Genomic DNA, 27,945 nt, shown 5'->3' with positions numbered 1-27,945 from the left:
TTTTAGTTCAAGGTACACACATTTGATCTAGATCTATCCAGTATATGAACTGAAGGCCATTTTCAAACGCTCTCAATATTGGCTGGGTGCCGAACTTTTTTGTTAGTAGAAATGCCAAAACTTGTGCATGCTGCTTTTAATGTAATATTTTGTAGAACGTAAGGGCGCACTCGACATTTAGTGTGTATCTAGTCAAGACGCTGTTGCTCTATATAAATCATAGCAATCCGCATTCTGCACGCAACCAGTTGGGGGAAAAGGATACACATACAATAACCTTAGGCGTTTGATTTCACAAACGTTATAGAAATGGCAACTTCCGAAGTAAACGTGTTTTGTCGTCAAATGAGTGGAATGACATCATATGAGGGGTATGTGCTTTTGGTTTGTGCACGAGAAATGAAGTATATTACTGATTAAAGCATTCATTTCGCTACACAGCCGATAATACATGTCACCATATCTAAATTTCTGAATGACTTCCTGTAGCTTTATGCCGCATTTAAACTGATTTCCCTATAGGCTAATTCTGTAAACATTTGAAGTATGTCTTTTTACAAAGACCATTATAGGTCTTTGCTTTTTACTACGTTTTTCCCGGATCAATTGATATGCTGTCCGTAGATCAAATAATAGATACAAGTTCAAGGTTAAGGTTGTTTTGTAAATAATTCAATGAAATACCAAAACATGAAACGGTAATTTGTATTGGTTATATCCAAAGGTGTGTTGTCTGAAATTGTTAGGTTCTTTTTGATTGGTTAGACCTTGACATTCTATTCAGTTTGTTTACAAGCGTAAAGTTGGATCTGTAGAGTGTAGTGTGATGCAATTATTTCAAAGCGTGAACTGGAGGCGTGTTGTATCGTGTATTTTTTAAAGTGAGACTTTGTATGTTGTTTTTCGTGAATTGTGCTGGAATTTACTGATATTCTAGATTATTATATGGTCTGGTAACATTTATTACGTTTATTACACATGACCTCATCTAGAGTCCGTGGTTAATTGCATCTTTTTCACAAAATGTTTAGTGAATAGATGGATGATGTGTAAAGATTTATCTTAAAATAGTAATAACATATAAACTGACAAACAATAATCATGATAATAGTAGTAATAAATATAATAATACTATTATTATTATAAATAATATTATATATAACAACAATAATTTATATACATGTAAATCTAATACTAATATTAGTACAACACCACTAAATCGACCTCATATTTATAGGAGTACAGTTTCATCATACTGTTTATGTACACTGTTGTAACATAGATCTTTTTACGTAATGACAGATTTTTACTTCACCAGTACCTGCTAAATATGTTAAATGTTTAGAAATAAAGTTAATAGCTACATGTATTTAATACTTTTTTATTATGATTGAATGGGCTATTATCTTTACAATATATAGTTTCTGATCATCCATTATGGACTAATGACTTTTAATTTGTGCAATATGTTACATATCAAATTGCAAAAAAAACAAAAAAAAAACGGACAGTCTATGTAAAGAAACTTACTATATACATAGACTTAAAACATTACACCCTAATGGTATGAATAACAAAGTTCTTTTTAACATAAAAGACTAGCTCTTCAATTTAATTAAGCTTACTTTTGTTTTTTCCTATTAGTATTTTTATATATAATTTTATAGGAAATTGTGTATTCTTGAATCCGAAAGTTAAGCTTAATTTAATTAACGTTCATTTTATTGACACACATTTTCCCGCATTTTAATGTACGTTAAGTCAATGACGTAACATCCGCTTTCTGTTATTATTTGTATTATCCTGATGAAGGCGTAAGCCGAAACGTTGATAAAAAAGGAAAGAAAAATATGTGTTTTTGTTGGATTTATCATACTATATCATAACATATCAAATTGCAGCAGCTGTCTGCCGTCTGTGGTTTATGACAACATGTTGATAGTCAGGACCGTGTCTCATCATAACAAGATATCAGTTTGTGTTGAAGAATAGGGCAATTAAATGCCAGGATAATAATGCTCAGACAAATGTAAGATTGATGCTAACAATTAAATTTAAACAATTAACTTAATCCAAAAAAAATATTCACTGTGTCAAAGTTTTACTTTTAGTTTTCCCGATTAATACCATTCCAAATAGTTATTATACGTTGTGTGCATGGAAAGGATCTATTTGATGTTTGTTTTCATTTTTATTTGTTTTAATACATTAACTTTATTTTAATTTGAACTAGTTTGATTTTTGAAGGTTTCCTTTTTTTAAATGGTCGCAAAGATGTTTCAACTGTGGATTTTGTTCTTGTTTTTTGGTAACACCATTTTATATATCAAAAACGAACATTATGGCCAGTACTTTTTTCCTTATCAGTTAAAACAAATAATAACGACAATATATATTTTTTTAATGCATTTTCTTTTACACTATTCTAATGTTTCATGCAGACAAAAAGTAATTAATAAAATAATATTAAATTAATGAAGTTATTATGATAGTGTCAACTTTTTTTATATGCACTTATATAAAAACTCCATGTGACGGATTAAGTTATGATAGTGTCAACTTTTTTATAATGCACTTATATGAATACTCCATGTGACGCCATTTGTCTTGAAGAGGGGATTAGGGGATTCATCAACCTGAAGTATAGTAGTATGCAGGATATGAACATTAAATATTATCATTTGATAAATATGAAGTTAATGTGATGATGATAAACAACATGATAACATTTACATCAAAATGATGCAATGCAGATATAATTTGGATGAATAAAAAATGTCAAAATACTTGCATCTAAAAGCAGGATTTTGCTTTAATTCCTCAATGTAATTTAAATGTACTTAAATATATTTGTAGCATGACATATGGGTTGTATTGAAAGGTATACACTCTTAAAATACAACAAATTTTGTGATCATTATGAACATACATGTGAAACATTACAGCTAATGTTACCAAATATTATTCACACCCCAACCTTCTATACTACATGTATAAATTAAAAACGTGATGATACCCATACCCATTTTATGCAAAAAAATTAGTGTGAAAAACAGTACCACCACAGTATAACAATAAAATATATATTATTGATAATCTAGATCTATAGAAAGTACAGTACAACACAAAATATTATAATCATTATATTTAAAAATATTTTTATGCACCCGGATCGAAAGATCAGGGGTATATTGTTTTTGGCCTGTCTGTCTGCCATTCCGTCATTCCGTCTTGCTGTCATTCTGTCATCAAAACTTTAAACTTACATTAAAGTTTTGAAAAAACTTTTGAAATATTGGACATAGCAACTTGATATTTGGCATGCATGTGTATCTCATGGAGCTGCACATTTTTAGTGGTAAAAGGTCAAGGTCAAATTCATCATTCAAGGTCAAAGGTAAAAAAACTCACAAAAAATCTTTAACCTTACATTCAAGTTTTGCAATAACTTTTGAAATATTGAACATAGCAACTTGATATTTGGCATGCATGTGTATCTCATGGAGCTGCACATTTTGAGTGGTGAAATGTCAAGGTCATCCTTCAAGGTAAAAAAAGTGGCGCATTAGGGGGCATTGTGTTTCTGACAAACACATCTCTTGTTTTTGTATGTTTTTTGTTTGTTTGATTTTTACCATTATAAGTTGGTAAATAAAATCAGAAATGCACACTCTAATATGTTAAGTTGTTACTGGACCATATATTTGTCATCTTTATTTGCAGTTGCATAAATTTAACTGTCGGTTTTATTTAGAAGACACTTATTTGGCTAAAGAATTCTTGCCTTGCAGGCATATTTAACTCTACAATATTTTAATTCTGTCAAAAAAGTGAAGGTTGGTGGAGACACAGTGACATAATAAACCCAAATATAGAAGCCTATATCAGGTTTAAAGTAGTTTATAGCCCTGTTAAAGGCCATACATATCTACAAAATGCCGGAATTGAATGGGACTCATTTGAATGGAAGCAAGTAAGTATAAACTGATGATAACATGATGATAACATGTTTGCACCTGTTAATGTAACCTTTAATGTGGGATAGAGGTGATTTATTTTGAGCTCATCTATTTTTTGAAAAAAAATTATGAGCCATTGTCATCACCTTGGCGTCAGCGTTGGCGTCGGCGTCCAGTTAAGTTTTGCCTTTAGGTCCACTTTTCTCATAAAGTATCAATGCTATTGCATTCAAACTTGGTACACTTACTTACTATCATGAGGGGACTTGGCAGGCAAAGTTAGATAACTCTGGCGTGCATTTTGACAGAATTATGTGCCCTTTTTATACTTATAATTTTGGTTAAGTTTTGTGTTTAGGTCCATTTTATTTCTTAAGTATCAAAGCTATTGCTTTCATACTTGCAACACTCACTAACTATCATAAGGGGACTGTGCGGGCAAAGTTATGTAACTCTTACTGGCATTTTGACAGAATTATGTGCCCTTTTTATACTTAGAAAAATTGAAAATTTGGTTAAGTTTTGTGTTTAGGTCCACTTTATTCCTACAGTATCAAAGCTATTGCTTTCATACTTGCAACACTTATTAACTATCATAAGGGGACTGTGCAAGCAAAGTTATGTAACTCTGACTGGCATTTGGACAGAATTATGTGCCCTTTTTATACTTAGAAAAATTGAAAATTTGGTTAAGTTTTGTGTTAAGGTCCAATTTATTCCTACAGTATCAAAGCTATTGCTTTCATACTTGCAACACTTATTAACTATCATAAGGGGACTGTGCAGGCAAAGTTATGTAACTCTGACTGGCATTTGGACGGAATTATGGGCCCTTTATACTTAGAAAATTGAAAATTTGGTTAAGTTTTGTGTTTTGGTCCACTTTACCCCTAAAGTATCATAGATATTGCTTTCATACTTGGAACACTCGCAAACTATCATAAGGGTACAGTAAAAGGACAAGTTGCATAACTCTGGTTGTCATTTTTACGGAATTATGGCCCTTTTTTGACTTAGTAACTTTGAATATGTGGTTAAATTTTGTGTTTCGATCCACTTTACTTCTAAAGTATCAAGGCTATTGCTTTCAAACTTCAAATACTTTCATGCTATCATGAGGTTACTGTACCTGGCAAGTTGAATTTTACCTTGACCTTTGAATTATCTTGACTCTCAAGGTAAAATTGTTAAATTTTGCTAAAATTGCCATAACTTCTTTATTTATGATTAGATTTGATTGATACTTTGACAAAACTACTCTTACCTGACATACCACAATAGACTCCACCCAAACCATCCCCGTGCCCTCCCCCCCAATTTTTTTTTTTAAAGATATTCTCACAAATGACCACCACACCCTCACACTATACCCCCCCACCCCCCACCCAATTTTTTTTTTGAAACGGTTAAAAACACACAAATATGTATTTTTATTTTTTATTTTTTGAAATACCATCCAACCATCGCACCCAAGAATCCCCTCCCCCCCCACCCCCCCTCCCCTAATGTTTTTTGTTTTTGTTTTTTTTTTAAAGATCATCTCACAAATTAATGTAATAAATGTCCACACCCCCACACTATACACCCCTCTTCACTCCACCTCTCCCTCCTTTGTGATTTAAATTGACAGTCCCTTCACCTTTAAAAAGAAAATAGATGAGCGGTCTGCACCCGCAAGGCGGTGCTCTTGTTAAATTCTGAAGTTGTTCTTTATTTATGCCTATTTTGTGAAATTTACAAAGCTAGTAAAATTGCTCCATGTCTGCAGTTACTGTATTAGTAATTTAGTTATTAATAGTATGTAACAGTGTAAGTTTCTCATTTTGTATTTCATTTGTGATTGCTTTATGTTGATATGTACTGATTCATAAGGAATGTCAAAAGAGTTTGTAATGAAAAATACAATTCATTGTTTGCAGAAATATGTTAAGTGGCATTACAATGTTATGTTTACATTTCATGACTTGATATTTTCATGTGTAATATAATGTTGTCCATAGACATAACTGTATTCACTCCTGTTATTTAAACTACACAAAGTCTGTAGTAGAAGTCTGTGTTATTAATGACAGACAGTTTATGAAATGTCAAAACATTAGGCCAGTTCCATGCAATTTTTTTTATGTATACATATTTTTATTGTTGTTGTGGTACAGTGATGGCTTTGCTATTTGTTTGATATTTCCATGCAACAATAGTTTGTTCTTCAAAGATAATTCTGACATTTTAAGTTTGTTTTAAGTTTATGTATAGAAAAGATAAAGGTTCTTTCAGATTAAAAGTGTCTTGTGACAACATTTGAACAAGCAGAACACCCTCAATCTGCGTAGAAAGCGTTATCAATATTTCTATATAGTATACAAAAAATCTATTCATTTTAATACACCTTTGGGTATGCTATTCTTTCAGATACTCGTACGAGGATGTAAGCCGTATCGCCAAGTCAGTTCTAGACCGGGTGAAATGTCGGCCCCATATCGGCATCATTTGCGGGTCTGGTCTTGGAGGCCTTGCCAACATGCTGGAAGACAAGGAGGTCATCTTGTATGAGGACATAGAGGGCTTCCCAGTCAGCACAGGTACGTCTACAAAGCAAGTTTTAGACATAAGTCTCAAAATAAAGAATATTGTTTAAAAGGGGCCTTTTCACAGATTTTGGCATGTATTGAAGTTTTCCATTAAATGCTTTATAATGATAAATTTAAAAATTGGATCTAAAAAGCTCCAGTAAAAAAACTATAATAAAAGAAATGTAAGAAAAAAAAGTAACCCTCAACTGGGCTTGAACCACTGACCCCTGGAGCCCTTTAGTAAAAGTCTATGGCTTAGACCACTCGGCCATCCGTCCTCATGCATTGAATGATGTATTTTATACTTTATATAAGCAATCCTCGTAGTATCACAAAATATAACGACAACAACAGAACTCTCCAAATAATTCAATCGCTTCGCGTTGCAATGATTGATAATTTTCAGGTTTTTAAATCATCAAAAGATGCATACATGTATACTTAATATTATAGAGCATGGTAAATGTTCAGTATTAATGTTTCCTTACAAATATCATAACTACAACGAAAATTTGCGAATCTGAAACAATTTTTTTTTAATTTTGTCAATTTATCAAAATGTGAAAAGGCCCCTTTAAACTGTGATGTGCGAAAACTACCTTGAAAGTCAAGTCTAGCATGACAGTTAACACCAATAATTTTAAATTCTTTGTTAAGAACAATATGTGGATAATTGTAAATATTTGCACTGTTTTAAGCTTGTAGATTTTATGTACGCAAACTCCAAGGTTATTTCATTGAGTCAAAGTCTATTTTTTGTGTTCTTAGTCTAAGAGTGGGTTGGTGAATACGCGCCCGGTCGCTTGTATACTTGTAACAGGAGGGCAGGATGCATCAATCTACAGTGATATCTTCCTTCTTTATAAAGTAATAGAAAACAACACTTTCCCCTTGGGGGGAAATCCATCAATTTCCCAATTGCTGTCGGAAAAATCCAAATTCAAGGTTTCAATTGTTTATAATAAAATGCAACATTTAGTTAATTTCCTATGCAGCTCTATGGCTTAAACCTAAGTTAATATAATATTAACAACTTGACAACACTTAGTTTTCAATTTTGAAAGTATTTATTTGCAACAAATCAAATACTCCATTCTCCCAATCTGATGACTTCACAGCACGATTTGTCCCAAATAAAGGTTATTGTTTTGCTCTAATTTTGCCCATTTGGGCTCATTCAGGTACTTTCCTCAATTGGCAGACAAAAAATCGCTGGTCTAACTTAAACTTCAATATTTAAGTTGTATATTTCATATTCATTTCCTATTGAATATTTTAGGAAAGACTAGTATTTAATGAATTTCAAAGATTTTGAAAAGTTGGGCAGCAGATGTGAAGCCTTAAGAAACAGGGAGCACCATCATTCCTGCTAATTCAACATGGGCCTTTTCTTAGAACAAATTGAAATGTTTATGACTCTCCTGCATCTCTTTTTGACATGAATTTTGTTCCAATTCCAATTTGTTCCCAGACCCATACATGTAGTTTCAGTTCAAATTACGGCATGGAACTGGGTTAAGGGAGATTGTGACAGAATATACATTTTAAAGAAATGTGCTTAGTTGTACTCAAAAAAGTGTCATGCCTTATTCTTGTCCGTGTTTTGAACAATAACCCAGAAAAACACTTATCAGTGTGTATGTCCCAAAATCTCTTCCGGGCTGTAACTGTCTTATTTATCAGGCAATTAAAAAAAAAGCTTGCCTCAAATAATCACTAGGTTGAAACACAGTTTGTTCTTAGCTGAAAGGTGAAGGTCACAAGTAAAATGTTTGAATAAAACAGCTTGTCTGACTGTAATTTCATTATAAGTCAGAGAAAGCGAACATAACTTGCTAAAAATTACCAGTTTGTGGAGACAAACCTCTGTCCTTTGCACAAAGTTCATGGTCATACTTGAAGGTTAAGGTAAAATATGGTTTTAGTACAGCTTTTGATTTTATTTGTATGCCCCGGGAATCTACTGCTTGGTTCCCCATTTGTTTGTCCGTCCATTGAATTAATATTTTCCATGATAAAACATTTATCGGTTTATCATCAAATTTAATCTCTTGAATGCATTTTACTTTTTTTAACGCTTACAATTACATCAATTGAGACTCTAAATTGTGTAAAGATATGTTTATTTTGATGGACAAATAATAGCTCAAACCTATTGAAATTGGCCAAATGAATGCAAAACCATGTTTGATAAAGTGAAACCCACAGAAAGTTAACCAAAAATGTATTACATTTATAATGCTTCCAACAAAGCTTTGATGCATGCATTGATGATGTCATTGCACACTATAAACACACCCACATCACTTGATTTAATTTTGACCGTGACACTGACCTATGTTTAGACTTGGACTTATTCAGAAGGTCCAAAATCTTGTTGAACCCAGAATGATTTGTTTAACCCTTTCAGTGCGGGAACTGAATTTTGAAGGCCTTTGCAAACAGTTTGGATCCAGATGAGACGCCACAGAACGTGGCGTCTCATCAGGATCCAAACTATTTTCTATTCTGATAATATTCTTTGAAAAAAATCGAAGAAAATGCTAATTTTAGAAATTCAGCAGACGACATTTTAGCAGACGACAAATTTCCCAGCATGCAAAGGGTTAATAGAACATTGCTTGCTACTAAGCTTTGATACATGTACTTGCATGTATCAAGAAACACTCTCAACACACCCAAATCACCTGACATTTTGACATTGACATAATTTTAGACAAATACTTATCAGTGATTTTTTTTGATTTTTTTTCTTACAGCCTGTGCCTTTTGGATTGGGAAAATTAGCGCGATAAACCATGAAATTGGGAAAAATAGTGCGATAAACCATGAAATTGGGAAACATTATAAATATGATTAGATCTATAAGAACAGAATTAAAATTATTAAAGTATGTTTGACAGCATTTTTATATTATAAAGTACTAATTTAATGTGTTCTTACAATGAAGACAATGTTAAGTTAATATCCTTCCAAATTCATATTGAACTTGCAATAATCTATATAGATTCTTAAATATACCATTTAATCATAACCTCTTTAACAGTAAGAATTTAATTCAGTATTCTTTTAAATTAAATATCATATGGTGAAAACATTAACAAATATTTATAAAAAAAACGCTTTAGTGGTCTTGCTACATTTGTATGTTAATGATGTATTATATGGAGTTAAAATAATTTATTTCATTTCTTTACCTTTCAACATCTTGCACTTCAATGCTATTTCAGTAAACTGTAAAGCGTGACAAACATAATAAAGCAGAATATGCATATGAATCTGATTTTACACAGATCCACTCACATATAAATCATATCATGTTTGTCTCTTTCCATTTTCGAACGATACTCATCTTAAATGCATTAACTTTGTGAGTAACGGTAGACTAATTCCAATTTCCCAACACTGATTTCCGTGATGCACATTCACTGTGAAGATTTGTAATAAATATTTGTTGTTTTTATCTCAAACGTTATATTTTGCGTTAATTGACAAACGCATTAAATTATTCCGTAATAACCATATGATATCCATTGTTAATTTGAATGTTATTTATCATTTTCGCCGCTCATCGCAAATTTCTCGTCTGCTTGCCGCCATCTTGGGCGTGTGTAAAAACAGGCGTTTACAATCGGGATACATCGACTATCGTCGGTATCCTCCGCAATATAGAGAGAGATGTGGATAGCAACGTAAAATCGTATTCGGCTAAATTCGCGAACAATACGTAAGTCAGTTGTTGTTCGGCGACGACTCGGCAACTCGATCGGCACTCGTTCGAAATTATTGCTTAATTACATTGTAATCTTATTGACTTTATTGGGAAAATTTTGTCTTTTTTTTGGGAAATTTTAATCAAATTTTTGGGAAAAAACGTCATTTTTTGCAATTGGGAAGCAGCCGAATATCGGCTGTAATTTCTGGCAAAAAAAATCACTGCTTATCAAATTAATCAATACTGACAATTCTTCCACTTTAAGGCATCAGCATTTACTTAACAGAGCACCTTGTTTATATGCAAAAAATATAAAACACTTCAGATATTTTGACATTTAGTATTAGTTACGTTCCCTTTGTTTGTGCCAAAACATGTGTCAAAGGATTATCCATGTTTTAAGTTACTTAGAACTTCAATTGGATATATGATTGCCCAATCTTATATCATAAAGTCCTCTAATCCCAGATTTTGCACATTTATAAATAAGTGTGATCATATAAAGGAAGATATAAGGCACCCATTGTAAGTCGTTTTATATTATTATTTAGCTGCACTCTTGGACAACAGGGCTTGTGTGTGTGAGTAAAGTTTTGTCTCTGCAGATTAGCCTGTGCAGACTGCACAGGCTTATCATGGATGACACTCTCAGCCTTTAATGTTTTTTTTATTTATTTAAAGAAAGTCTCTTTTTAGTGAACATTAAATTTAGGCTAAAATTATTGTTCCTGATGAGCCTGTGCAGACTGCGCAGGCTAATCTGGGATGAGACTTAATACACATGCATTAAGCCACGTTTCCTTAGAGCGCAGCTCTAGAGCACATGCATAAAGCCAGTTTTCCCCAGATCGAGGCTCATTTTCGTACTAAAAATAAAAACTAAAATTTCACAGGACACATCAACCTCGAACACACGTGGAAGCCAGGTATACATGTAGCTATCATAACATGTCTTGGCAGCATTTTTTTCACCGCTTCTGGAATTGGTCCTCTATTATGGATAAAGAAAACTTATTTTTTTAACTTTTAGCCTATACAGGAGTGTTACATTTGTAGTTTGCTTGTTTGTGTATCATGCATACATTTTGTTTTGAGTCTATATTTTTCTTTTGACTATAATCATTTTGCCAATTTGTAAACAAGTCCATTTAAGCATTTACCAACCTACGTCAGGCGAGCGTTTAACAATTGTGCCAGCCTCTACCAGGCTAGAAATTAGCTTCTGGAATTGGTTCTTTATTATGGATAAACAAACTTATTTTTTTAACATTATACTTAGTCCAGAGTGTTATTGTGCTTGTTTGATTGTGTGTCATGCATACATTCTGTTTTGAGTCTATATTATTAATTATCCCCCGCCATAAGCGGAGGGATATTGTTTTGGCGTTGTCCGTCCTTCCGTCTTTCCGTCCTTCCGTCCTTCCGTCTGTCTTTCCGTCCATCCAGAGCCATATCTTGGAAGTGCTTTGGCGGATTTCATTAAACTTATTATGAGTATATATATGGATACGGGGATGATGCACGCCAAATGGCGTTGTACACCATCTGTTAATAATGGAGTTATGGCCCTTTTTATTTCGAAAAAAATGTTTTTTTGTGTGTCAAGAGCCATATCTTGGAAGTGTTTTGGCCGATTTCATTGAAAGTTGGTATATGAGTATATATATAAATAAGAGGATGATGCATGCCAAATGGTATTGTACACCATTTGTTAATAACTAGTTATGGCCCTTTGTATCTTGAAAAAATGCTTTTTTGAGTGTCAAATATAACACTTTTGTGTCCAGAAGCATATTGGCGGGGGATATCAATTCAACGAATTTGCTTGTTTTTTTTACAATAGTCATTTTGCCAAATTGTAAACGAGTCACTTTAAGCATTTAGCAACCTACATCAGGCGAGCATTTCACAATTGTGCCAGCCAGAGTAATTCATTATTTTGCTAGGACTTAATCACTTATGCATGTTTTATACAAATCAATGATCGTGTTGCCCCAGACATTTATGGCAACAGTTAAAAATTAGTGGATCATAACCTACAGTAGCTTGCCAGTTTGACATTTCTTTGCCCTTGAATTTGACATGATCCTTCTGACATTTGCTTCACTTTGACAGTACCGGTAAATAGCACTGGATTGTCACTGCGGCTTGGGTGCTACTTACATGTTAATGTATCCCGGGTACTGTTTCAGTATACTTGTATGTACCCAGGGTACAGAAAATATTCTAAAACATACCCGGCCAATTTAAACTGTACCCGAGTTTTATTACGGAATACGAAACACAATTCTCTTTGAACAAAACCTGCCTCAGCATGCTTTTTTGTATGAGTTTTGATGTAATTGAGTCCATTTTACAAAATATTGACATAAATATCAACACGATTAATTTGAGAAAAAGCCGGCTGATCAATTTAGCGTTCAAATTCCCAGGTACGTTTAAGTATGTTTTCTATACCCACGTACATTTAAGCATACTTTAGAGTACCCACGATACATTTCTGTATACTTAAGAGTACCCGGGGTACATTAAAGTAGTACCCAATCCAACAATGATCAATCAAGCGTAACTGGCCTTTCAGCATTGTGTCAAAGTAGCCTGTCTAGACAGAGAAACTGTGATTACCTTGCTTACTGGAAATGTGCAAATTCAGCCAGATGTTAGGTTGGCCGATCATGTGTGTGTTGCATCGCATGGATACTATAATCATGTCTTTATAATATTAGCTTCATTTTGGTCATAAAAAAATAACAGACTAATGCATCTGCATGGAGTGTTGTCCCCTGATTAGCCTGTGAAGTCTGACTAGGCTAATCAGGGACAACACTTTCCGCCTAAACTTGATTCTAACTAACAACAGACTTCATTGAAATGAAAAACAAACATGCATTAAGCCCAGTTTTCCCAGAATGAGGTATATACTGAGTAATATACTGCATTATTCAAAGAATTAACCTGGAGCTTTATTATTTTGATAAATATATTGCAATGTGTGCATAAGTGCAACCCTAAGTCTGACATTACATGGTTTCTAAAGATGTATGTGCAAACACAGTGTAGAATAAAATAATATATCATGATAACCTCCTGATAAGCTTTTTGCTTGTTTTTAGCTCACCTGAGCACAACAATTTTTAATCGCCTTTTGTCCATCGTCCGTTGTGCGTTGTGCAGCGTCATCATTTGCCTTGTTAACTCTCTAAGAGGGCACATTTATTGTCCAATGTTCATGAAAGTTAACACTCTAGAGGCCACATTTATTGTCTGATTTTCATGAAACTTGGTCAGAAGTTTCATCCCAATAATATCTTGGATGAGTTCGAAAATGATTCTGGTTGGTTGAAAAACATGGCCGCCAGGGGGCGGGGCATCTTTCCTTATATGGCTATAGTAAAACCTTGTTAACACTCTAGAGGCCACATTTATTGTCCAATCTTCATGAAATTTGGTCAGAAGATTTGTCTTATTGATATTTTTGATGAGTTCGAAAATGGTTACGTTTGATTGAAAAACATGGGCATTTTTTCCTAATATGGCTATATATGGCTATAGCAAAATCTTTTTAACACTCTAGAGGCCACATTTATAGTTCGATCTTCATGAAACTCAGTCAGAAGATTCATCCCAATAATATCTTGGACAAGTTTAAAAATGATGCCAGTTGGTTGAAAAACATGGCATTCACGGTGGCGGGGCATTTTTCCTTATATGGCTACAGTAAAACCTTGTGAACACTCTAGAGGTGACATTTATTTTCCGATCATCATGAAACTTGGTCAAAAGATTTGTCCCAATAATATCTTTGATGAGTTCGAAAATGGTTTTGGTTGCTTTAAAACAGGCCTGCTTTAAAAACATGGCCACTAGGGGGCGGGGGATTTTTCCTTATATGGCTAAAATGGCTATAGTAAAACCTTGTTAACACTCTAGAGGCCACATTTATTGTCCAGTCTTCATGAAATTTGGTCAGAAGATTGGTCTCAATGATATCTTTGATTAGTTTGAAAATAATTATGTTTGCTTGGAAAACATGGCTTCCAAGGGGCAGGGCAATTTTCCTTATATGGCTAAAGTAAAATCTTGTTAACACTCTAGAGGCCACATTTACATGTACTCTCCGATCTTCCTGAAACTTTGTCAGAAGATTCATCACGATAATATCTTGGACGAATTCAAAAATGATGCCGGTTGGTTGAAAAACATGGCTGCCAGGGGCGGGGCATTTTTCCTTATATGGCTATAGTAAAAACTTGTTAACACTCTAGAGGCCACTTTTATTTTCTGATCTTCATGAAACATGGTCAGAAGATTTGTCCCAATAATATCTTGTTATCTCCGGTGAGCAACTTTTGGCCTTTTAGGCCCTCTTGTTTAACTCTCTTCTCTTTAGTAAGCACACATGTCAATTTTATTCCCCCGCTTGAGTCAATTTGAAGGTTGGTTTGGGGCAATTATATTCCCCTGCCCTTGTTCATCCATCATATATTAAGTGGATCCTTACTTTTGTGTTGCACTTGAAGTGTTTTTGTTCTCTAAAATTCGGGGACAGTATTCAGCCCCATTCCCAATGGGAAAAATTTCCAAAAGGGACCTCAAAATTCCCAATTGAAGGCCCCCCCCCCCAAAAAAAAATAATTTTTTTTTTAGATCTCAACATATAGTTGCCATCAGTGCTATAAGTTGAAGCTAAGTGAATATACTTTTGAAAATTGAAAATACTTTAATTCTCAATTTTGAAGCATTTGATAAAAGGTTAAACTGGTGCGGTTTATAGTCTGCTTTGATATACATCTTCAGCCGACTTCACAATCAACCCCCCCGATCACTGGGATTTAAGTCGTCCGTTTACATATGGCGCACCAGGCAGCCACGGCACATTGGCTTATTTCCCTCACAGGGGAATACGGACAAAACCCCTCCCGGATAAAAACCCTCCCGTCATTTTCATAGGGGGCGGACGAAAACCCTCCCGTGAATAAACATGGGCGGACAAAAACCCTCCCATGAAAAAAACGGGGGAGGACAAAAACCCTCCCATGAAAAAACGGGACCGGACAAAAATCCTCCCGTGAAAGCAATTAAACACCGACAAATGTAATTGCTTCACACATTGTGGCATTCATTAATCCGCAAAATTTACTAAAAATAGCAAACTGTGATTCCGCAACTACTTTTAGTTTTTAAGTAGTTTAATCACAGAATTAATTAAAAGCAATTAAACGCCGACAAATGTATTTGCTTCACACAATGTTGCATTCATTAACCCGAAAAAATCACTCAATGCTGACAACATTTGTTCAAAATATCATACTGTGAATCTGCAAATATAAAAAGCAATTTGTTTGTGTAAAGGCACACAAGTGTCTACAATGTTGGTTTTTGTTTATCAATTGATTATGCTTATTTGTCAATGTATGTAACATTATACTGTCTAGACTTCATAATACTTGTTATAAAACGAAATAAAGAATGTCTTGGGAAGCCTGTGTCCGCCTCTGTGATTTTTGCGATGATGACTAAAAAAGAAACACGACTTTGATGTTCTTAATGCACTGGCCGGCGCACAATTGTTGATAGTGTATTCGTGGCTCAGATCACGGGAGGGTTTTTGTCCGGTCCCGTTTTTTCATGGGAGGGTTTTTGTCCTCCCCCGTTTTTTCCATGGGAGGGTTTTTGTCCGTACCCGTTTATTCATGGGAGGGTTTTCGTCCGGCCCCTATAAAACTGACGGGAGGGTTTTTATCCGGGAGGGGTTTTGTCCGGCATTCCCTCACAGGTACCTATTTATACACCTGGGTGGAGAGGAGGAAGCTTGGGATTAATTGTTTGCTCAGAAAAATCAAGTGCCTGGGCGGGATTCGAACCAGGGACCTTTCGATCCCTAGCCCAGCATCTTATCACTAGACCACTGTCCCCACAGTGATAGCAAAACAACAACAATACTTACTTTCCAAATTTAAGTCAAAACTGTGTAATTTTTCCCAATTGAAAGGAACCTGGACCAAATCCCAAAATGGTGGAAAAAAATCTGACTTGACATTCAAAAGTATCGCTCCTAGAGAACATATCGCCCGGCTCTTGAACTTTTGATGTATCTCAATTGCAGTTGTGGCCCTTTAGTTTCAAAACAACTTAAAATAAAATAAATATTGCTACTAGAGAGCTGAAACCTTACATACATATTAACCGTTTTCCCCATAAGCAGAAAAGTGAAAATGGCTTTTGCAACCAGCATAAAACCAGACCCGATCCCATTCCCAAAATGGTGAAAAATCCCACTGGCTCAGGTATTTGATAGGTGATGCTAATATCATGATATTAAATATACAGTACACTCCACGCGTTTTCCCCAATTTCCATCCATATTCCGCGGGTTTCGACCTGGAGGGAGATTAAGAAAATCCCGCTATACGCGGCGTTTGCATGATTTTGGACGCGGCGGTTAACGATCGGCAAAACTGATAAGTCAACGCGGCGGCCCTCGGCGTTGGCAACGCGAGGGAAACTCCGCGTTTTACGAGATAACGATCAATTTTATTTTGTTTGACTTCCTGATTTTCAAATAAAATTACATTTATTACAAGTACATACATGTACATGTAGTATAATATTTACAATAAAAAAAACAACCAAGTTAGATCGATCCCGACGTGGTTGTAGAAGAATTTGTTGTTGTATAGAAAACTCGTTGATTTACGACACACAAAACGTCGTCTTTTAACTAATACTTACCAATTAATATAAACACAGTTTGCAACATTGTTTTTATTTTGATAATTTAATCCAAAGTTTTCATGTTAGCAGGTGATTTTCTATACTGAACATGTATACAAATGACCAAGGACCCTAAAAATCTCGCAAATCTGTGTGAATTGACAGTTTGACGCAATCAAAGAAAAGCCGCTTCCTGTCTACAGGCATAACTTACTCAAGTAAACACGTTCAACGAATGCATAAGGAATGGTTTTAATTGTCGGAACAAAGTCAATTCTCTGCTCGCAAATGCATTGATTTTCTCTTTGTTTGTAGGTTATTCCATTGATTGCTAAAAGGTGGTAACTATTGAGTTGATAATTGCATGTAATATTCACAGTTGTATTCTTGTTGCGTCGACATTCTAAACAATGTTTACCAGTAATTATGGACCAAATCGGCAGAGTGACATTCACACATGTTAATCCCTTTTGTCAAAACACCGCAGACAGCAGTCTACACAATAGGTCAGTAGACAAGCTTTGCGTGTTTTCATAACGTCAAACACTTAAAATCCAGTTCCGCCCAGATGTCTTCTTTAATCAGTTTACTATACAATTAGTGTTAAAATAATTACTCTACTAAAATACCGTAACGATAAAGATTCGGCGTGTTCGATTTGAAATTATTTTAGAGGAAATATCAACTTATTCGCGATATAATTTCGTTAATAAATAACAAAGAAACTTTTAACCGAAATCAACAAAATTCAATGTTCTCTGCGCTACAAAGTATGTATAAAAAAATCAATACACGCACGCTTTGCAGGAGTATACATTGTACCTTGACCTTGTACATTGCAGCATAATTTTCGCGCGCTTTTGTCGGGAAATATACATGACTGTATATTGGAAGCATTTGTAAACGTCGTGTTAACAATTAAAAATCGTAGTGAGTTTCGGATTACGAATTATTATTCTCATTTGGAAATTTTACGGAACATTTATTCTTGTGTCATATGTGTTATGATTCAAATGTTAATTTGTCAAATGTATTATATTAGACTAATTCATATCGTAGACGTACCTGTGAATTAAAAAACATAATTTGTATACGTATTAATTTTCTATACAATTATCTTTTTTATACATGTACTACAGTATTTAAACAATTTATTATAACAATGTTTTTATTTTTTGGCATGCCCAGTAGCACACTGCTAACGCGGCGTTGCGCGGCGATCACTGATAAGAACGGAAAGTGTCTGCATTTACCGACTAGCCTAAAGTAATACACGCCGCGGGAATTAGCGAACGCGGCGTAACGCCGAGCGTTTTATCGAGTTCACCTCGCTCTTCCAACGCCGCGTGAACACTCGCTAGCAGAAAAACCCCGCGGAGGGAGCGCGTTTTTTGGGGAAAACGCGTGGAGTGTACTGTACACTGTGTCAAAATTATAACATGTGAATAGGTGATCTTTAACTCGTGCCCACTGGATGATTTACCAGCGATTTTTCTTCTTTTTTTAAAGTACAGAAAACAGCACTCTCCCAATTGGGAAGAAATACAAATTTCCAATTTCAGTCCAAAAAAATCTCAAATAAGGTTTCTTTTTTTTCCCCTACCAGTTTCACCAAAGGGGTCTTATGGTTTGCGCTCTGTCAGTCTGTCTGTCAGTCAGTCACACTTTTCTGGATCCTGCGATATCTTTAAAAGTTCTTAATATTTTTTCATGAAACTTGAAACATGGATACATGGCAATATGGACATTATGCACGTCATTTCATTTTGTTCCTACGTTAAAAATTCTGGTTGCTATGGCAACAAATAGACTAGAAATACTGCTGAAAATGGTGGTTTTCTGGATCCTGCGATAACTTTAAAAGTTCTTAACATTTTTTCCTAAAACTTGAAACATGGATAGATGGCAATATGGACATTATGCACGTCATTTCATTTTGTTCCTACATAAAAAATTCTGGCTGCTATGGCAACAAATATAAAAAAATCTGACAATGGTGGAATTTCTGACAATGGTGGAGCCGGTAGGGGACTATATTGCTTGGCAATAGTCTTGTTATTTATATTTTTTTATTTTGAATGCAACATAAAGTGGATTTCCCTATGCAGCTCTATGGCTTGAACATATGAAAATACCATATTGGCAATTTGACGACACTTTGTTAATTTTTTTAAGTATTTGCGAGCAAAAAATCAAATACATTGTACACCAGTTTCCCAATCTGAGGACTTCACAACAAAAAACTTTCCCTTAGGTTTTGCCGCTTTTTGCGTGCTAACTTTTCCCATTTTGGCTGGTACAGGTAATTTTCCTGATTGGGAAAAAAATCGCTGTAGACTTTTCTCACTTGTTTGCTGTGATTGCTTACAATGTTCACCTGGGAAAGCATTATAAACCAACCGGTACATCTCTCATGCCCCTTCTAAGATGTAGTAAGAAACAGAAATGTTTATTCATGTAAAAACAACTAGAATACTGGTGACAGGTATATTTTACTATATTGTTTATTGGTTGTATATATTGGTGCCATGTACATAACCCATTAATTTCTTAAAGAATTCTCATCTGCGGAGTCTTTCCAATGTTTTTCCAATTATTTTAGAAAAGCACATGTCAGTAACAGCTTTCCAATATTACCCAGTAACTGACTTTCTGCTTAAATATATTTAAATACTGTAACCATTTATTAATCAGATTGCATAACGTAAGCACTTTTAATCTTTTGGAGCAAACTTCACCAAATAGGTATACAGTTATAATCTCTTATTAAATTCATGCAAAACGTGCATGGACTTAAACTAATGCAAATATAGAGAACAATTTAAGTGTATAATTAATGCTTATGGAGTCCGCATTTGCACTTGGTATGGTTATGCTTAAAGGGACCTTTTCACAGATTTTGGCATGTATTGAAGTGTGTCATTAAATGCTTTATATTGATAAATAACACTTGGATCTAATAGCTCCAGTAATAACTAGTCCATATAAACGTACTCCCAGAGCCTTTGATGATTTTTGCAATGGCGGCAACCCTTTGGGTTATAAAGCTGAGAGTTGAATTATTGCAACTACAGTAATAACATGAATATTATAAGATAAAAAAAAGAACAAATGTAACACTCAACTGCGCTAGAACCACTGACCCTAAGTAAAAGTCTAACGCTTTGACCACCCAGCCATCCGTGCTCATGCATGCATGTATAATGAGTGAATTGATGTATTTTATACTTTATATAAGCAATCCTCGTAGTGTCACAAAATATAAATACAACAACAGAACTCTCCAAATTATTCAATCATTTTGCGTTGCAACGCTTGATAATTTTCAGGTTTTTAAATCGTCAAATGATGCAAGTAAAGGATATTTTTAAAGCATGGTAAATGTTCAGTATTACTATTTCCTCACAAATATCATAACTACACGAAAATTTGCGAAACTGAAACATTTTTGTAAAATTTTGTCTATTTACCAAAGCCTGAAAAGGTCCCTTTTAATGCAAGTCATTTTAATTTACCCAGGCTTATGAAATGCGTAAGTTGACCAACTGACCAACTTTTAAAAGTGAATGTCAGAATAATATTGGATATACAAATTCGTTCAAAAATCCAAGCAAACAAACACAATTAATGTACATGTTCCGTTCTGTTTCCGGTTTCAGTTCCAGGTCATGCGGGTCAGCTGGTATTCGGGTGGCTGCACGGAAAACAGGTGGTGCTAATGAAGGGCCGTGCACACCTCTATGAGGGCTACGATGTACACAAGGTATCAACATAATTTTTATGAGTCATGTTCTGAGAAAACTGGGCAAAATGCATGTGCGTGAAGGGTCGTCCCAGATTAGCCTGTGCAGTCCGCACAGGCTGATCAGGGACTACACTTTCCGCCTTTATGGTATTTTTAGTTTCAAGAAAGTCCGTCCTTACCAAAAATAAAGTTTAGGCGGATAGTGTCGTCCTTGATTAGCCTGTGCGAACGGCACAGGCTAATTTGGATAGACACTTTACGCACATGCAATTAGCCCACTTTACCTAGAACTGGGCTCATATTGCCAATCAAGTTATGATTATGATTACCACAAATTGCCAAACTTACGGATCTGTAAATGAAGTTATGTTGTGGTCAGTTATAAATGAATTTTTGTAATGATCCGTTTCGATTACATACAGTACATTCTTGCCATTCTTAAGCAGATAGTTATATGTCTGAAAAGTTGAAACTGCTCAGTTTAGTGGGTATGGTGTTTGCCTTGCAATTGAGAGGTCACAAGTTGGATCACCACTTGAAGAGCTATATTGAGATCTCCTCCAAAGACACCAAGTACTGGTTCTACCTGGGAAAGGGACTATGGAGAGCCTTTTTATTAGCCTTGAGATTTTGATGCAACCAAGCTGAAATAAATAGGTTTTACTTATATTAAACCTAACTGTTGGCTTAGCTCTCCTAATTTCAAAAATTGACATTATCATAATCATTAAGGATAGTATTGTACCTTTTTCTCTTCACCGCAGATTATTCTACCGGTGCGGGTGATGAAGCTGATGGGTGTGAAGATGCTGTTTGTGACAAACGCATCCGGCGGCATCAATCCGGACTACAATGTAGGGGACATCATGATCATTAAGGACCACTTCAACATGCCAGGCTTTGCGGCTGTCAACCCGCTGGTCGGACCCAACGATGACAGGTAGACCTGATATGAGTCGCATTCTGGGATAACTGGACTTAATGCGCGTAGAGTATCTCCCCCTATTCGATGGTGCAATTGGTACAGGCTAATCATGGACAACACTTTTCACCTTGACTGGATTTTCCAATAGAAGTGACTTTCTTTAAACCTAAGATTCCATGAAAGTGGAAAGTGTCATCCCTGATTAGCTTCTTCTGCTTGCAGGGGCTTATCAGTGAAGACACCTTACACACATGCATATTTATCCACACCAGTGGCCAACATTATACCTTGCTTCAAAATGATTATAAAAAGGCATGCATATTAAGGCGTGTTAATTCGTTTCGAGTAACATGTACTAAAAAATGACCAGTAAAGGTTGTGGTGACATACTAGTAGTGGGTATAATGTCCACCTAGCGATTCAAAGGTCAAAGGTTTGATCCTCATTATGGGAGCGTTCTTTAGATTTCCGCAAAAGAAACAAAGCACTGGCTCTACCCAGGAAATGGACTTCAGAGTTTTTCAATAAGCCGTAGGCTTTCCATGCAATCAAGCTTAAATAAATAAGTTTAAAGATAAAAAGCCAAGTGATAACTGTTTTAACTACAAATATTGTTGATTTAAAGCTACCTTGATTTTAATCCACAATATGGTGACAATTGTAACTTTTACATGCAAACTGGTTCCTCCTTATACTAGACTTACATGTATGTTTATGTACTAGACTCCATTTCCATTCCCAGATTTAGTGGTTGCTAAGCAGTCGGGAGGTCTTAGTGGTTCGATCCCTAGCTTGGATCATTCTCAAGATCTTACGCAAAGTCACCAAGAACTTGTTCTTATCAGGAAATCCACTTGAGGCTGAGGGTGTCTCAATAACTTGAATAAGCAATGGGCTTAACCCTTTGCCACTCTGATTCACACTTTGATGCCTTTGTAGTCCCATAGAAAATCAAGTTAAATTTATGACCTTTCTTACTAGGTTGAAGTTTTAAAGCCTTTATTTCCAAACCCAATATTCTGATGAGCAGCAAACAGCATAAACCCTCAACAAACTGTGAGTTACCGGTTTTCTGCTGGTTACATACAACCATTTTCAGTGTGCTTTTGAGCCGGAAAGGGTTAACCCTTTTCCACTCAGAAGCAAAGTGAAAAAGGCTGTGTGCAAACAGCATAAAACCAGAACAGCCTGCAAGTAACTCGAAATCTGTTCAGGTTTTATGCTGTTTGCTGCTCATCAGTACTAAGGGTTGGAAATGAAGCCTTTAAAACTTGAATTTAGTAAGAAAGGTCTTTAATTAAATATAACTTTCTAAGGAATACAAATACATGAAAATACGTTTCTAAGTGGTAAAGGGTTCAGATGCAATTGCAAGAAAATAAATACGTAAAAACATAACCTAGAAAAAGTTGTTACTTTTCTCCTTTCGGTAGATTTGGACCAAGATTTCCGCCTGCCTCCCAATGCTACAGTCTAAGATTGCGCAAGATCGTGCGCTCTATTGGTGAGAAGCTGGGGATGAGTGGTTACCTGCGCGAGGGAGTCTACTGCTTCCTGGGCGGACCCTCTTTTGAGACGGTCACAGAGTGCAGGTTCCTGAAAGTGGCAGGAGTTGACGCTACAGGTAGGTTTACCTGTAGGAAGGATACTTTTACCTGTATGAATTGTACTGAGTAATTAATTTAATTATTTTTCCCCTTGATTAGATTTCTTGTGAATTCTTTTCGTGAAATTTTAGCATATAGTATATAGTTTTTAAAAGTGCCTAAAATTCTCAATTTAAGTTCTAAAAATCCTCTACTGATCTAAAATAACACCAAAGTCTGCATGTGACCTGCTTTAGCAAATCGCATTTTCTGTATAACATAAGATCAAAACACTTCTAAGTATGTACAAACATTTCTTACAATTGAGCAGTGCTCAGTAAAACAGGATGTCATGAAAGCATTGCTCTGTAAAACAGGATGTCATTCAAGCAGTGCTCTGTAAAACAGGCTGTCATGCAAGCAGTGCTCTGTAAAACAGGATTTCATGCAAGCAGTGCTCTGTAAAACAGGATGTCATGCAAGCAGTGCTCTGTAAAACAGGATGTCATGCAAGCAGTGCTCTGTAAAACAGGATTTCATGCAAGTGCATAAAGTGTATTCCCAGGTTACCCTGTGCAGTTTGCACAAGCTAATCAGGGTTGACTCTTTCTGCCTTATCTGGATATTAAAACAAAAATACAATACAAGCAGAAAGTGTCTTCAATGATTAGCCAGTGCAAATCGCATAGGTCAATCTGGGACGACACTTTTAGCCCATTCCTTAAACCATGTTTGCCAAGAATGCGGATGTAATGTCTCTCCTTGTTACAGGTATGAGCACCGTTCCTGAGGTCCTGGTGGCTGGCCACTGCGGAATCGAGGTGTGCGGCATCTCGCTGGTGACCAACAAGTGCGTAATGGAGTACGACTCCAAGCAGGTGGCCAATCACGAGGAGGTCCTGGAGACGGGAGAGAAACGCGCGCACGACATGCAGAAGCTTATCAGCGCCGTGGTCGGCGAGCTTTAAGAGTTGATTGTGTGGGTGTATGGGATGTAGGCGAAGAAAGATCTAAGCTGTGAACATAGTCTCTGCTTAAACCCTTTACCACTTAGATACGTCTTTTAACACATTTGCAGTCCCGAAAAAAGATAAATTTATTTAAAGACCTTTCTTACTAGATTCAAGTTTTAAAGGCTTCATTTTCAACCCAAAGATATTGATGTGCAGCAAACAGCATAAAACCTGAACAGACTGCGAGTTACTCGCAGGCTGTTCTGGTTTTATGCTGTTTGCACATAACAACTTTCACTTAGGCTTTGATTGGAAAAGATTTAAATGATGAACTGTGTTCTGGGAAAACTGGCTTTGATGTATGAGCTTATAGTGTCATCCCAAATAAGCCTGGGCAGTTTGCACATGCTTATCAGGGATTACACTTTCCGCTTTTATGAAATTTTAATGGAATTTTTGTTACAAAAATCCAGTCTAGACGGAAAGTGTCGTCCCAGTTTTGCCTGTGTTGACTGCACAGGCTTATCTGGGACCACACTTTATGCACATGCATTCAAAAAGGAGCTCTCAAATATTGATCAATGAGAATGCTTGTTAGTTTTTAGGCTTTATTTCCATTAGTTAATTATATATATGAGACTAACATAGAATATAGGAACTTCTGAAGTTGTGGGGCAATTTATCATTCATTCAGGTCTTTATCAAACCCGTGGGATTCTTATTTTGGTATTGGAATAGATCTTTGTTCCCCATTTCTGTTGCAAAAAAGTTAGTTGACTGCATGGTTTGTTTTTTTCTGTTGGATATATATATATATATATATGTTTATTTCCTGTATATTTTTTCTACTTACTTTATAAATTTGCAATTCTATCTCTTGATAGCTTGTTTTCCTTTACAGTATGTGTGTGTCTGTAATGAAGTATTATTCAGGAACATGCTTGTTCTGTATGGGTTAGGTAACTATATTTGAATGTCTTGTCTAGGTTGGTTAACCCATTTATGCCTAGTGGACTCTCCCATCCTTCTAAATTGGATCAATTTATTTCCAAAATTTATTTCTATATTTAGAATATTTCTTACAGAAATTCCTTTAAGCAAACAGCGCAGACCCAGATGAGACGCTGCATCATGCGGCGTCTCATCTGGGTCTACGCTGTTTGCCAAGGCCTTTTTCTATACGCTAGGCATAAAAGGGTTAAAGACATGTATAGCATTTTATACATTTGTTAAGTTTTGTCATCTTTATTATCTAAAGTTTGCAATTGTAGCTATCAATATACAGAACAGCTTTTAGGGTTTACAATTGTTTTCTTGAAATTGCTTTTATCTAAGTCTTGTTACCGGTGTTTTGCTTATCACATTTTTGTTTAGAATAATGCATATTGACTTAATTGTAATATACTCACTTTTCATTTTCGGAAAATGGTTATGGCAAGAAAATGCTGTGGTATTTATCAGGGCTTTTGTTTTTCTGAATGTAGGGATGTTATGAGTCATATTCCCAATGGGAAAAACATTTCTCTCGAATCCAGTCAACAACTTCCCAATTTATGGTAGGACTGTTTGATGCATAGAAATAGAGATTATTAGTTTAGAAATGAAGAGGTGTAATCTCCATTATACTGACTTATGTATGTTTGTAATTTTTTGTTTTATGTAAGTTTAATCACTAATTATTGAAAATATATAAATCTAACACATTAAATTTTGCACACTTGAAACAGCAAATTGATTCTTACATTCGAAATTTCACAAGTGTGAGTTATTTTCCCAAAATTGTGGGAAAACCCTGTATATGAATGATCGATATAGTGATGTTGGGGAATCCATGTTATCATGTTGTGGCATTAAGACACTTTGCTCCTTATATTTAGTTTTCATGTTGTTACATATCAACTCTTCCATTTGGAATGAGCTTTTTGTTGTTGTGCAAATTGGGCTCAAGTATACAGTGGATTCTTACATTGAAGTATGAATGATGCATTACCATTCCCCAAAAATCTCAAACTAAATTTATTCTTTTCAATGTTTATTGCGTTGTCTATTAATGCCACAATTACCAATTTTGCTCATTTGTAATACTCCATTTTATATAGAGTATTTTTTTCAAATTCCCATACATTTTACTTTTTTTTTTATTTCTAGAAATGATGTTAAGTTTCTGTTTGTTGTGGCTTTTTTTACATATCTTTAACACGAGTCTTCATGGTCACTTTTATAATTTACATCCATTGATACTGGAGGGATATAGAAAAGTTAGGAATGCTTGCAAATAATTTATATGCTGTTTGACATGTTATTGTCATAGTTTTTGACAATGTCTGCAAAGCTGGAATCAAATGTGTCTTGTTCTGTGAAAGCTCGTCATAATGGATGTGCGTAAAGTGTCGTCCCAGATTAGCCTGTGCAGTCCGCACAGGCTAATCAGGGACGACACTTTCCGCTTTAATGGTATTTTCCGTTTAAAGGAAGTCCCTTTTTACCAAAAAATCTAGTTTAAGCGGAAAGTGTCGTCCCTGATTAGCCTGTGCGGACTGCACAGGCTAATCTGGGACGACACTTTATGCACATGCATTATGACAAGTTTTCTCAGAACAAGACACAAATGATAATGTATTCTCTTTTTCATTTATGCACTGACTGGTAAAAACTTTTGTTCAAATGCATTTATGAGTTACATATGATTGTTTAGATATACATGTAAACTGAAGTCTAGCTTTTTATGCATGTGTATTAACATCATCAATATACCATGTGCATGTTAAATATACATGTATTCCAGAGCAAGAGAAAAGGCCTGTGAAAAAATTGTGTGAACACCTAATTGTATAACACCATTTCTCAATTCTTACTTATTCAAAGTGTCAGATCTATTACTCAGTTGTATCTGTACATGTTTGTACTGGCAGCAATCTTTTTTTACAAAAGAATCTTATGTTTAGAAATAGGTTTATACAATGGTGAATAACTTTGGTACTACCTCTAGGAAGCAGGTAAAAGATGCGGGTTGTTTTGACATTTATATGAGTTTTTATGTCAACCCTACCGCGAAAAATTTTCATTGGTCATTTGTTGACTGCTTTAGACCTCTTTAGCTTTTATTTGTCATCTCATTTATGAAGTAGTCTTCATTTTTTGTGCCATCCTATATTGGCGAAGTACTTTAATAAGGATATAGCTTAAATCATTGCATCTGACAAACTAGTGTTTCTGCGATAGAGATGAAATTATTTTTGTATCGATTGACTCACAACACCTTTGGCTGTACCATGTGTCTTAATCCAAAAAAAATCTTTGATTTTAGAGAGTACCTTACTATTGTTTTAATGATCCCTGTAAATTTGAAAATCTTAATCTGGGGTTTAAATAAGAACAGTACACTAATTGACAATTACTTTTAATTAAACCCAGTTTTTTTATGTTTCACGTTATATTTTGTTCGATGCAGTTATTTTGAGAAATTGGTTGAAAAAAAAAAGAACAAAAGTGACCCAATTTAGGTATTTTGCCTGTATATCTACTTAGAAATATGTATGTCTATACATATTCTGTTTTTTTTGTGAGATTTGTGTGTGTTGCAGTGTTTTCTGATACACATGTACATATGAGGGTTGTCCGAAAACTGTATGGAAGAAATATACATGTATAAGCGGTATACAATAAACTCTTTTTGTTGAAATGGAATTGTGTGTTCAAATGGTTACATAATTTGAAATACAGTGTTTGATTATAGGTCAAGACTTCTTTATTGAATTTCAATCAAGAATCTCAACCA

At 35.1% G+C, this 27,945-nt stretch overlaps 1 protein-coding gene and 1 pseudogene across 7 annotated transcripts; both read left to right on the top strand.

Moving 5' to 3' along the window:
• LOC127882000 (zinc finger protein 737-like) overlaps positions 1 to 27,945 on the top strand; it is a 259,848-nt pseudogene that overhangs the window by 209,938 nt on the left and 21,965 nt on the right.
• Positions 157 to 27,849, top strand: LOC127882011 (purine nucleoside phosphorylase-like). 7 transcript variants are annotated; one of them, XM_052430385.1, is made up of 8 exons: positions 793 to 881; positions 3,724 to 3,973; positions 6,369 to 6,538; positions 11,138 to 11,170; positions 20,618 to 20,721; positions 21,468 to 21,643; positions 23,062 to 23,252; positions 23,986 to 27,849. In XM_052430385.1, exons 2-8 carry the CDS (start codon positions 3,936 to 3,938, stop codon positions 24,180 to 24,182), a joined length of 909 nt encoding a protein of 302 aa, XP_052286345.1. In that variant the 5' UTR covers positions 793 to 881; positions 3,724 to 3,935; the 3' UTR covers positions 24,183 to 27,849. The 7 variants fall into 7 exon arrangements, with proteins under 7 accessions (XP_052286343.1, XP_052286349.1, XP_052286345.1 ...); XM_052430384.1 differs by having other exon boundaries at positions 800 to 948; XM_052430386.1 differs by having other exon boundaries at positions 815 to 881; positions 3,755 to 3,973.

Source organism: Dreissena polymorpha, chromosome 5 (assembly GCF_020536995.1).
Source record: "Dreissena polymorpha isolate Duluth1 chromosome 5, UMN_Dpol_1.0, whole genome shotgun sequence".
Classification (NCBI taxonomy): Eukaryota; Metazoa; Mollusca; class Bivalvia; order Myida; family Dreissenidae; genus Dreissena; species Dreissena polymorpha.
The sequence above is the reverse complement of the archived record's forward strand: the minus strand, read 5'-3'. Positions and strand labels throughout refer to the sequence as shown.